General features: G+C 36.8%; 1 protein-coding gene across 1 annotated transcript; it reads left to right on the top strand.

The window, feature by feature from the left end:
* Window positions 1-9429: 9429 nt before the first annotated feature.
* Window positions 9430-10500, top strand: LOC149144900 (uncharacterized). Its single transcript, XM_089452304.1, has one exon. It carries the CDS (start codon window positions 9430-9432, stop codon window positions 10498-10500), a length of 1071 nt encoding a protein of 356 aa, XP_089308430.1.
* Window positions 10501-13555: the final 3055 nt, after the last annotated feature.

The following is a 13555-nucleotide window of genomic DNA, read 5'->3' as shown; positions in this document are numbered from 1 at the left end:
TGTTGAATGCTTAGGCCTAAGTATAGTTTGTGTCTCGAAGGCTATTTAATTTGGTTTTTTGGATAATCAAAGACTTTTCTAAAATTGAAGGGTCCCTATTTTAATATAATAAATTTCATAGGAAATTTATAATATATTAAAATGGGGGTTGTTGAACAATACAAAAGGACCATACCACATAGGTTTAAAATTTCCTTCCCCCAAGATGTCTTTACCTTGGTCATAGACCAAAACAAGGTCTCCTTCAGAGAAAACCCTAGGTCATACAGTCTTGTCATATTGGCATTTTACTCTTTTCTTGTGAGCTCTATTCATTACGGCTACATCCTAACGCTACTCATCGAGATGTTCCAAATGAATGAGGCATTCTTCAAGACTTGAAGTGTTTGGAAGAAGCTAGACTGCTAATGTGAGAAATGGAATTTCACATTCTAGAGGAAAGATTGGTTTCAACCCATAAACCAGTTGAAAAGAAGTAAAACCTGTAGCGGTCTTAATAGACATTTGGTATGCCCAAAGTGCAAGATATAACATGAAGTGTCATTTGGACTTAGTATGATTGATCATCCTTTACAGGATGGTATTAAGGGATTTATTAATGGCTTATACTTGTCCATTTTCTTAAGGATAATAAGGAGACGAATGCACCTTCCGAAATCCAAACTTCAAAGCCAACTCAGACATCATCTTATTCTGGAAGTGTCTGTGATGATCATTGACAATATATCTAGGGATATAAAAGCATGAAATGATTTGGTTGAAAAGGAAAAGAGTTGTCTTGCCTTCGTTATTGAAAGTAAGCATAGCTTCGACTCACTTGGTAAAGTATTCTACTGCTACAATGATATACTTATGTCCCTTAGCCGAAGCCAGGTTACAAGTAGTAAAATCAATACCCCACTTGGTAAATGGACCGAAAGTGATAGCAAGAAAGAGTGGAGTTGGATGCGCGTGAATTTTTTGAGTATAAATATGACAAGGATGGCATTTCTTGACCACTTCAATGCAATGTTTTAAAATCAAGGACTAGAAATAGCCTGCACAAAAGATTTTTTGGGTTCTAGAAAGCCCAAATAGATGATCTCTAGAAGACCCACTGTGGCAGTCATTCAAAATTGACTCAGCTTCTTTTAAGGTTAAACAACATCTAAGGATTGATTAAATCCCTCGACGAAATAAAGTATCACCAATGATAAGATAATTTTTAGCCAGGTGACGCAACTTCTGACGTTCATCCTTAGAAAAATACTAAGGGAACTTTGAAGTCTGGAGATATATAATGATATCTCTGTATCAAGGATCTTGTGAAGAGATCAGGAAAATATGCTCATAAGGAAATGATTCTTCATAAACAAAATCTTCTTCACATGTCAATTATGAGATTAATTTCACAAAGACTAAATATTTCTTTGACTTAGCTAACATAAATTCGAGATCAAACTCTTGCAATATGACAATCCATTTATTATATTTTCCCCCAATCACTTGCCTACTGAGAACAAATTGAAATGGGTTGATGTCAACCAATACAAAGGTTTTTCTAAGCATAATGTAATGACGGAGTCATTGGACATCATGAACAGTGGTCAAAGCCAATTTATCTATATGAGAATACCTAAATTCAAGATCAACTAAGCCATGACTTAGATAATAAATCACATGCTCTTTAAGGGCATTATCTTCCTGAACCAGAACCATACCAATGGTTGATTTTGCTGCTGCAAGATACAAGAGGAAATCTTTGCTATAATCAAGTGGACTCAGAAGAGGAAGCAAAGGTAAATTCCTTTTTCAAGGCATCGAGGAGAATTGAGTGAAGTTATCCCAAATAAAAGGGACTCTCTTAAGTAAATGCATAAACCCTTTTGTAATCTCAACATAATTTACGATAAATCTCCTTAAAAAATTGGCTTTTCCTTGGAGACTCTGAAGTTGACAGATACTCAACAAGGGAGGAAACTAAAGTATTGCCTCAACCTTGAAGGGGTCTACATGAATCCCTTCATTAGACACGATGAATCACAATAACCGACCAGATGTAACTGCGAAAATGCACTTATTTGGGTTCAACCGGATTTTGTAGTAACAAAATATTTCAAATACTAAATGAAGGTGCTTTATATTTTCATCTCTCTTACGAGAACAAGTAACTAAATCATCTAAGTATGCTTCAATTATATACTTGATGTCATGAAAATCATAATATATGGCCCACTGAAAGGTAGCCCCAACATTTTTAAGGCCAAAAGGCATCTTCCTTTATGCAAACGTACCCTAGGGGAAAATAAATGTTTTCTTATGTTGGTACTCAGGATGGATTGTCATTTGATTATATCCCAAAAATCCATCCATGAAGGAGAATATCTCATTCCCATCACATTCATCGATGATCTGATCAATAAACGGAGTGATGAAATTATCTTTAGGACAAGATTTATTTAAATCCATAAAATCAATGCACACACAAATTGTTCCTTTCTTTTTATCAATAGGGACTGGGTTTGAAACCATTCATTTAGAGGAAAATGGTAGATGAAACCTTCCCTAAGCATCTTTTCTACCTAAGCCTTGATAGCCACAGCCTTCCGAGGATTAACTGGTCGAAGCTTTTATCGTATAGGATTTGCAATTTCATATGTCTTGAGCTCATGTTGAAATATCAAAGGATCGATTCCAGGAATTTCTTCATAAGACCAAGTGAATACATCTCAAAATTATTTAAAGAGATCAGTATAAATTTTGATTTCTTCAAGGGAATATTGAGCTCCAATGAATATGTTCTCAATAACATTGGGATTCTTGGAAATTTTCGCTATAATGGTTTCCGAAATTCTATACATATTACCTTCAGCATAAACATGTGATGGAGCCAAAGGGTTATGAGCATTTCCACTAAAAGAAGGGTTGAACAAGTTTGATTCAACCTCACGCAAGTTAGGTAAAAAATAGGATTGATGATGCAAGTCATCCCATGATATTTCTACCCTAGTCATTGCTTCTAGGATTGCTTCATCAGATGGTAAAACAATGTCAAGACAATCCATAACCAAAGTAGAATAAATTGTCCAGACTGGAGACACATTCCCATCTTCATCCTATGATGGGAGAGGGATGGGATCAGAATCTACAGAATTTACAATAGATTGATAAGAATTTTTTGTTGCAGATATTGGATAAACCATTCCACCTACTTTCCCCTCTTATAATGTGGCATTAGGAAGGGGCAAGGACCAAGGATAAGAAAAATAATGAGTTCTAAAAGAACCATGTCAAGGAACAATCCTAGAAGATGAAATGGCATTGACATGAACAACAAGAGATGGAAGATCAAAAGTTCCCATCAACAAAGAATACATTCCAACTCCTAGATTCTCTACTATTGTTTGATATTCTTTACCAATGGAACAATGGAGTCAGTTGATGTGTTGGGATAATTATGAGAATAAGTTAACTAATCGAGCACAATAATAATCCCTTCATGGGGGAACATAGGATGCGAAATCAGGGTGAAACAATGGCGTCCATTGTGTAAACCCAGTTGCAACCCAATAAAATATTGTAATCGAGATTAGTATCCACTATCTCTACTTCCACATTAGCAACCTTGCCCCCTACAAAAATAGGGAAGGAAGGTAGAATTCCATAAGGCCTATGAGAATGGCCATCGAATGTAGTTAAGAGAGTAGGAGAGGGAACAACTTTAGGTGACCCAACAACCTTCCAACATGGCATAGACATGATGCATGTGGAATTCCCTTCATCAACAACAGTTCGAAAGATAGTCTTCTTTCGATATGTAGATTTAATTTGGAAAACCATATGATGAGGGAGTCTAGTCTTAAAATTTGAAATATCAAATGTGACTACCATGTTGGAAATAATACTAAGATGGGGGGGGGGGGGGGGGGGGTTGGTTGAATCAGTTTTAGTCAAATCAATAAATTTTTCATTTCATACTTTGATTTATATACGCTACTTCATTGAAGGGAACTCACGTGTGCACGCAACTATCTTTAAGGCAACCAACATATATCCAATGAACTTGTGATTCAGTTAATTCATCATATGTTGATATTTAATTAGTGCATCAGTACTTTATTAATCATTTAAATGATAACCATGTGGCAGTAATAACATAATAAACCATCACACATAAGAAACACACATGAACACCAAGAATTAAGGTGGAAACCTAATGCGGGACAAAAACCACCTGCTGTTGTCTTCTTTTAATATAAGAAAAACCTATTTACAATATTGTACTAGTGCAGACTCATACTAGGACGTAGGAACCCACCTACAGAAGGCTACAACATTCTCTCATTCTCTAGCTTCTACTGGAAGGGAGCTACAACCCCCTAACTCTTTTACTAGCGATCCATTTACCAGTACATAGGCGTCGACCCATAAACGGCTCCAACCTTCACTCATTTTCCAGCTACTACTGGAAGGGAGCTCCAACCCCTTGGCTCTTGTACTAGCCGATATGTTTACCAATATGTAGGTTCTAGGCTACAAAAGGCTATGACCTTATCTCTTCCTCCAGGGACCACGTTTCATAAATTTTTAGACTGGATACTCTTGTAACACAACACCACAATCTGAAGGCCTTGTTTCATCCAATTTTCATATTGGACCCATCAACAAAATTAAAGCTCAAAATCAATCACCACTATAATACGACCAAACACTGAAAACCCATCATCACTGAAGCAAATCACAATCAATCAATCTGAAAATTCATAACACTGTCACCAGAACACAGAGAAGAACTCGAAACTCTGCAACAACAACTAGAACCAACTGCAACTTCAAACATCATATTTCATAATGTATACGCTACTTTGATGTGTCAAACCAGCGTGTATACGTGATTTTAACAAAGTGAACCAGCATATAGATCTGCAAATACTAACTTAAAACTGAAAATCTATTCCAGACTTCAATTGTATCTAGATCATAACATTTATAGAATGAAACATGCGTTAGTATTCATATATAGCCCAATTAACATCAGATCATGCAATGATAAGTCATTTCAGTTCTTATGATCCTAGCTAAAATTGTGTCCAAGGTGCACAAAATATTTCATATCATCTCATAATCATAGCCCTTGCAGCATAACATATACTTCAAATAGAAGTATTCCTGAGAAACCCATTCACTTGCACACCCTGACCTAATGATCTTCTCCTCCTTATATAGTTTTAGGCCTTTCTCAATACCTGGTACCAAAATCACTTAGGACCCGTGGTAATCTTGGGCGGGATCGAATAGTCATTACTCCACTCAATATTGTGGGCTAATACCATGGTATTGAGCCCTGGTATTCTTTACTCTTGAATTTCCTTGGTTTTCCAACCTATACGTGATTTTCCTCTTGTGAGAGTGTGTGTATACGTATATGCTCTTTTGTTCTATGGAACTATGTGTACATGCTACATAGACAAAATGAACCGGCGTATACTTCTCTTTCTCCAATCTCTAGAGTCTAATCTGTAATCCTTTGTTGTTAACCTATTGCACTATGAACTATCATCTATGTGAGTTTCCATCAAGGATAACGTATGTATCATAATGCCAACAATCTCCCCCTTCAGACTTGATGGAAACCACAACACCAAGATACTCTCCCCCTTTGACATCAAGGGCAAAGGGTGGACCAAGATATTCTCCCTCTTTGATATTCATTATGTTGTCCATGCTCCCCCTGAGTACCTGCAGAGTCTGCAAAGATATTTTTCAAAAGAATAACATGAGTCTATAACTCAAATAAGTGAGTATGACTTCCCTAAGACCAATCACTCATACATACATCAATCACCTAACCAAGTCGGGATACACCACTTTTGACTCATCTAGCAAACAAGTGGGGATATACCAAAGGTTTATACATGACTGAAATAACAATTATTACATCATCCTTCCCAAGCATAATGGGGTTACAAATTAGGTATTTTCATGACCTTTACATCAAATGATATACATGACATTTATAACAAGGACCAACAATCTAAACAAGACCATGATAGTCATCAGCAACTATCATACACCATATATGATCTACACCATCAGCATCTGTCAGCAACATCAAGATCAACAGCCTGTATATGTCCATCATCAAAAGAGTCACCTGAATCAAACAACTATGTGTATAAAGCAATATAATTATTGTCATGTACCAAGGTCTTCTAATATAATTCCAACAATTCATTATTAGAAACATATTCCCCCCCTAAACCTGTGCCAATTGTTCACTATCAGATTTGATCATTGCATTTGTTAGTAAGAATCATCAAGGCATCATCATCAACTAGTTATTCGTCAACTTATTAATAGCTTATGAGGGCCAAAACAACTTCCACATATCATCAGTAAACTATAACCATCATCAATCAAAACATAATAGATAATTGATAATTGACTGAACCATATCAAACCCTTTTTCCTGAGTCTGTCCCTCTGCTTTTTCTTCAAAACACCATATACACGACTATGCAGCTTCTGACTCACGTATATACATGACTTCTCTTCATAATAACTGCATATGAGAATTGGAATACTGAAGTTTTACACTTTCAACTCCCCCTGGGTCTGTCATGTCTGTAAATAAAGCTATGCCACATATTTCTGACAACAATTCCTTCTTCTTCAATACCTTGGACTGTGATGATGTTTTCTCCTTTTTGTATGGTGGTCAAAATTTTCTCCTGCATTCCTTTTCTTTATGTCCAAACTTGTTGCACGCATATCATCTTACATGTTTCATATTCCTTCTATCGCAATCAATATCTTTGTGACCAAACATATTACAAGCAAAACAATTTCCCTTAAAGTACCTGGAAACTAATGATCTTTATGTGTGACGATCTTGAACCATTCTAATTCTGCATCTAGCTGCAAATTATGACATATAAAACATTCAACATTATTTTTCAGAGAAAAGAAACAATTATCCCTTCCATAGTTAGGTGGAAATGTATTTCTTTGAAGTCTTTCTTTCTTTGGTTGTTGATGGGGTTGACCTCTTATCTCCTTGTTGAGCGTTTCAAACTTTGCATTGAAGTTCCTTACCTCAGCTTGTGAGCTAGATTCACCTTCATGAAAACCAAGACCAGTCTTTATAATAGGCGAATGTTGAACTTTGATGATTTCATCTAATTCCCCCCCTAAACCTGTGCCAATTGTTCACTATCAGATTTGATCATTGCATTTGTTAGTAAGAATCATCAAGGCATCATCATCAACTAGTTATTCGTCAACTTATTAATAGCTTATGAGGGCCAAAACAACTTCCACATATCATCAGTAAACTATAACCATCATCAATCAGAACATAATAGATAATTGATAATTGACTGAACCATATCAAACCCCTTTTCCTGAGTCTGTCCCTCTACTTTTTCTTCAAAACACCATATACACGACTATGCAGCTTCTGACTCACGTATATACATGACTTCTCTTCATAATAACTGCATATGAGAATTGGAATACTGAAGTTTTACACTGTCAACTCCCCCTGGGTCTGTCATGTCTGTAAACTGAGCTATGCCACATATTTCTGACAACAATTCCTTCTTCTTCAATACCTTGGACTGTGATGATGTTTTCTCCTTTTTGTATGGTGGTCAAAATTTTCTCCTGCATTCCTTTTCTTTATGTCCAAACTTGTTGCACGCATATCATCTTACATGTTTCATATTCCTTCTATCGCAATCAATATCTTTGTGACCAAACATATTACAAGCAAAACAATTTCCCTTAAAGTACCTGGAAACTAATGATCTTTATGTGTGACGATCTTGAACCATTCTACTTCTGCATCTAGCTGCAAATTATGACATATAAAACATTCAACATTATTTTTCAGAGAAAAGAAACAATTATCCCTTCCATAGTTAGGTGGAAATGTATTTCTTTGAAGTCTTTCTTTCTTTGGTTGTTGATGGGGTTGACCTCTTATCTCCTTGTTGAGCGTTTCAAACTTTGCATTGAAGTTCCTTACCTCAGCTTGTGAGCTAGATTCACCTTCATGAAAATCAAGACCAGTCTTTATAATAGGCGAACGTTGAACTTTGATGATTTCATCTAACGTTTTCGATCCTTTAGCAAATCTAAGATTCAGAGTCTTTGTCTTCTCAAGTTCTTTTCTTAGACTTACTACTTCACATTTTAACACTTCATTGTGTTTTTCCTTTTCAGTGAGTTGATGTGTCACTATGTCTATGACTGTATCCTTTTCTGCCAAACTGATTTTGAGTTGACTGATTTCTTTAAGGAAATATTCCTTTTCTAAGGAATCATTTTCATATGCCATGAATAGTTTAATTTCTTAATCATCTTCATCACTATTGGACAAGCCATCACTATGATCATGAGTATAATAACTTATATTACCTTCTACAGACATCTATCCTTTGACATGAGGGAATTTAGGAGTGTAATGACCAACTCTACCACAAGAAAAGCATTTGAATGGTAGCTTATCTCTAAATCTTCCGGAACCCCGTTGAAGCTTCTTGAAAAAATTACTTCTTCTTCTTAAATGTGTCCTTATTCATTGTGCTCTTTCTTTTCTTTCCCCTTTGCTGATGCTTTAAAATAATCTTCTCTCATATCTGATGGACCTCCTTTTCTCACTTCAAAGGAAATTAGGATTCCATGGAGTTGAGTCACAGTAATAATTTGAAGATCCTATTTTTCTTCTATGGCAGACACTTTTGACTCAAATTTAGAAGACAAGGATCTCAAAATTTTCTCAACTAAAGTAGCTTCCTTTATCTTTCTCATATGATTTACAATCCCATCTACTTGCAAGAAATAATTAGAAATACTTTCATCACTATGCATCTTGAGAGTTTCATACTAGATTCTGAGAGTTTATAGTTTAGCACGTTTTACCTGGGAGTCTCCTTCATAGCTCTGAATGATTCTCTCCCATATTTCATTGGTTGTGTTGAACTGCATGACTTTCACAAATTCTGATTCTGATATACTTCCCAATAAGGCGTTGATGGCTTTGGCATTGATTTCATATGTTTTCCTTTCTACTGGATCTGTGGGGACTGTTGTTGGATATTGACATCCTTTTTCCATAATTTCCCAAACATCAGCTCCAAGTGACTGAAGATAAGCTCTAGTTCATGTTTTCCAATATACCAAGTTGTTTCCATTGAAGATTGGTGGTCTGATAGATCCCATGCCTTCGTGGTTGTTTATTTTGCAAGAGAGCTAGAAAAATTTGCAAAGGGGACATTTAATCCTCTAAAACCACTTCTAATCTATGCAACTAGACTGTCAAAAAAGAATCCAAAAGTTGGTGGTGGCTCACGTGATTGTGTCTGCAATATTTGTGGGCATCACTTTGTTGGTAGCTATACCAGGGTGAAGCAACACATTTTGACTATTACATGTAAAGGAGTGAATATGTGTCCCTCAAAGAACCTGGATTCAGCTCTAAGAGAGCAAATTTGGAGGCTAGAAAGGGCAGCCACTGGAAAAGGATTGTTCTCTAGTAGACATGATCCATCTACAAATATTCCTCCATCCAGTGCTTCATCAAAAAAGATAAAGGTTTCCACTGGTGCATCTTGTTCTTCTGCAATGGGTGGTATTGGTACAGTGTCTGGGATGTACAACATTCTAGATCAAGATGACACAGATGATGCAATTGGAAAATTTCTTTTTGCTAATGGGATTCCCTTCCATGTTGTTCATTCTCCTTATTACAAGGAAATGGTACAAGCAATTGCAAAAATAGGGCCTTCATATGTACTACCCGGAGAACATAAACTACAAACAACAATTTTGGATAGACAAGTGTCCAAAATTAATGTGCAGAAAGAGAGAATGAGACAAACACGGTTGAGGTTTGGTTTCTCTATTGTTATGGATGGATGGACTGACATACGAAAATGCCCACTAATCAACATCATAGTGACATCTTCAGAAGGTCCATTCTTTCTTAAAGCTGTTGACTGTTTTGGAAAGCGCAAGGATGCATCTTTCCAATTTGAGATTCTTCGAAAAGCTATAGAGGATGTTGGGCCTGATAGTGTGGTGCAGGTTATGACAGATGCAGCAGTAATTTGTAGATCAGCTGGGTTATTGATTCAAAATAGGTATCAACACATTTTTTGGACTCCTTGTTGTGTGCATGCACTCAATAATGCACTGAAGGACATTGGCAAGATTCAGTGGATATCAGACTCGGTGTTAGTGGCAAGAGATGTGCAAATGTTTATCTGCAACCACCACACCTCCTTGGCTATGTATAGGGCTCACACGAGGAACAAATTCCTCAAGCCCACTGATACTAGATATGCTAGCTATTTTCTCTTATTGGAGAGGATGATAGAGGTACAATCACCTCTACAATCCTTGGTTGTTATTTCAGAGTGGGGAAGGTGGTCAGAATCAAAGACAGACACTGGGAAGAAGGTCAGGCTTCAGGTGTTGGACAATGATTGGTGGGCAGATTGTTCTTATTTGGTGTGATTCTTAGGCCCTATTGTGGAGGTCATTCGTTACACTGATTCGAATGTTCCTAGTCTTGGAGAAATTTATGAGAACTTTGATAGCATGTTGGGTCATGTGAAGGTAGCCATTCAGCAAAGGGAGCCCTCATTAGAGTTCTATACTTCCCAGATTCGACCCATCATTCAGCGTAGGTGGGATCACATGAACACACCTTTGCACATGGCAGCATATGCATTAAACCCAAAATGGTATGTTGAGAGACCTGGGAGGGTGCCTCCTATTGATGATCCAGAGGTAAAGAAAGGCTTCCTAGATGCAATTGCAAAGATGTACAATGAGGAGGAGGGGTCAAAATTCTGGTATTCTGGTATCTTGCCCCCCTGTGACCACTTTCAACTTCTTCTTGTGCATCATGTGGCTCACTACAGTGGTAGCTACTATCACTGTTCTCACTGTTCCAAGAAGAAGTTTGACTCTGACTCATAGTTGTAACTTGGTAAGTTGTAAGTTGAATGACAAGTCAAAATGTAAGTTGCAGCCTGTAGGTTGCAACCTGAAATGAAAATAAATAAATAAAAATTAGAAACATTATAGCTACAACACATGCCACACAAATTGAAGTTTTAAAGTTTTGAACACTGATTTTTTTTTTAATTTACAAGAAAAAAATTAAAATAGAAATTAAATTTTAATATAGTCAAAAATTATAAACAAAAATAGTTTCAATTTTATTTTTTTAAACACAGTGAACAGTGAACACTCAAGAGTCAAAACATAATGATAAAAAAAGAAATGAAAAAAAAATCCTTTGCTCCTAAAGTTAAAACTGTTTCTATAATCTATTCACTCAACTAATAGTCTAGACTCTAATACCTTCTGCGTTTAGGAAAGAAAAGGATATAATTTAAAATTTTAAACCTATGCTCAATTGTTCTGTAGTCTGCACATAAATGATAAATCTCTCAGCTCTGTCAACGTGCCCTGAATTAGTTACAAACTTTGCTCCAGATCTCTGAAGATACCACTATTTTCATTTTGCTCTAAAAGGGAGATCGAGAATCATGACAAGGTCTATTGGTAGCAAGTGAATTCAGATGTATAGACGACCTCGACCATTACAAACTTCCTCTTGCACAGTCTTGTATTGAAGATCAGATCGTAAAGATGTAAGTGATATGCCCAAAATAATAAAATATCCAGACCTTCAACCTCATTTAAGGCTTTAAAATTAAAACTAATAACATAATGACTAGCTAGTAAGTTACATCCCATTGAAATCTTGGTTTATAGAGCTGTGTTTTTAATATGAATGCATTTCATCTATGAAATTGAACAGCTTCCGACAAAAGGTTGTCATATGAAAAGTTTTAACTTAAATATATGCCCTTGGTACTAGTTTAGATAGGTTCTAAATATAAGTATCTACAGGAGTCTGGAGATTATACAAACAAGCCAGCAAGTATAGACAGGTCCCCATCTTTTGTATTGTTAAAACTTTAAGTTACTATAGCGAAGTTATAGAGCGAGGGAATTTATTTTTCATGGATTCCACAATAGTACTTGCAAAGGGTCATTATAATATATACACATTGAGAAGCTGCATTCAACTCACACTCTTTAGCACAGTCAAGTTTGGTTGACACTGCTCTGAGACAGACGCTGTGATGATTGCCCAAACTTCATTCACATGCCCAATGATTCGGAAAGGGCTGTTGTACTATGCAATGATAAAACCTGCAGAATATATTTAAAATCGAGACAAGGCCGTCATATGAAAACCAGTGTGGCTGTAGACAAGGCCGTCATATGAAAACCTGCAGAATATATTTAAAATTTTAAATTTATAAGTGAAACATGGAAACCTGGTTTCTTTCGAGAAAGTTGCATTCATACTGAAATTAAAATATTTTAACACAAGGTTAGTTGGCATGACTTCTGTGTTTCGGATCTCACTGCAAGAGTAAAATAAAAATGTCAAAGCAGAGGTGCTCCACAGAACCATGGTGACTCCATGGAAGAACTGATGGCTGGAAGAAAATATCAAAACATGGAACCTCCATCTGTAGTTTAGTAACGATAGCATTGTCGCTTAAAAAAAATAGTCGTCAAGACACACCAAACAATGTGCACTATTGATCTGTTGGAGACTTATAATTTATATCACATTTGAACCCCATCACATGGGAAAATTTGGAAGGGCAGTGTTTGCCATGAATTTGGAAGAATTTGGGCTTGGAAACACCGAAACAGTGAACACGTCTTCAATGAATAGCAGTTCATATACACAAACATATCCAAACACATTCTTTAGATGCACTCTAAACGCAGTTATGCTATGGCAAATGCTCATGAAATGAACTGTTACTAACCTGTTAGGCTGTAGTAGTCCGCTCCTCGCACGCAACGCTGCTCGCATGATGCTTGAAGGGAGGTGCTGCTCGCACGATGCTCGATGGGAGCTGCTGCTTGTAGGATGCTCGACGAGAGGGAGGGAGGAGTTCTGGAATGATGAATCTGAACAGTGAAATCGAACACTGTGAGTGGAGCACTCAACAAACTTGCAAAGGCTGTGACTGTGTTGTTCATGGTTCAGGCTGTCATTTTTATAACATGAAACTGCTATTTTCCAAAACCCTAAGCATTAATTAACTGTTAATTAAATATTAGGTTCAGCGTTTAGTTAATTAAAATGGTTTTTAATGCATTAAATGTGTGCCACATCCCCCCTCGTCCCCCCACGTCCCCCCAAGTCCCCCTCGACCCCCTTTTCAGAAACGCCCCCTTAGGAAAGGGAAACGTCCCCTACTCGTCCCCAAGTCCCCAGAGCGCAGGGGAGCGAGGAAACTAGACCCCTGGGGTGGGTGCGAGTCCCCGTGGAACGCTGCATTCAACCTTTATCAATTTATCACATTGAAAAGATAATTTCAAATTATTCTTTTAAAGTGAGAGCACAATCACACTTGACTATATATACAAATTCATAGTAAAATATTAAAGTCAGGGGATATAACATCCTCCCCCGCTTGAATTTGACATTTTCCTAGTGTCTATTCGTAATCTCTGGAAATCATTC

Source organism: Pinus tabuliformis, chromosome X, assembly GCF_031772625.1.
Source record: "Pinus tabuliformis cultivar Carrire ecotype Pingquan chromosome X, CPIR1, whole genome shotgun sequence".
In the NCBI taxonomy this organism is placed as follows: Eukaryota; Viridiplantae; Streptophyta; class Pinopsida; order Pinales; family Pinaceae; genus Pinus; species Pinus tabuliformis.
Note: the sequence above shows the minus strand (reverse complement) of the source record. Positions and strands in the feature narration are given on the sequence as shown.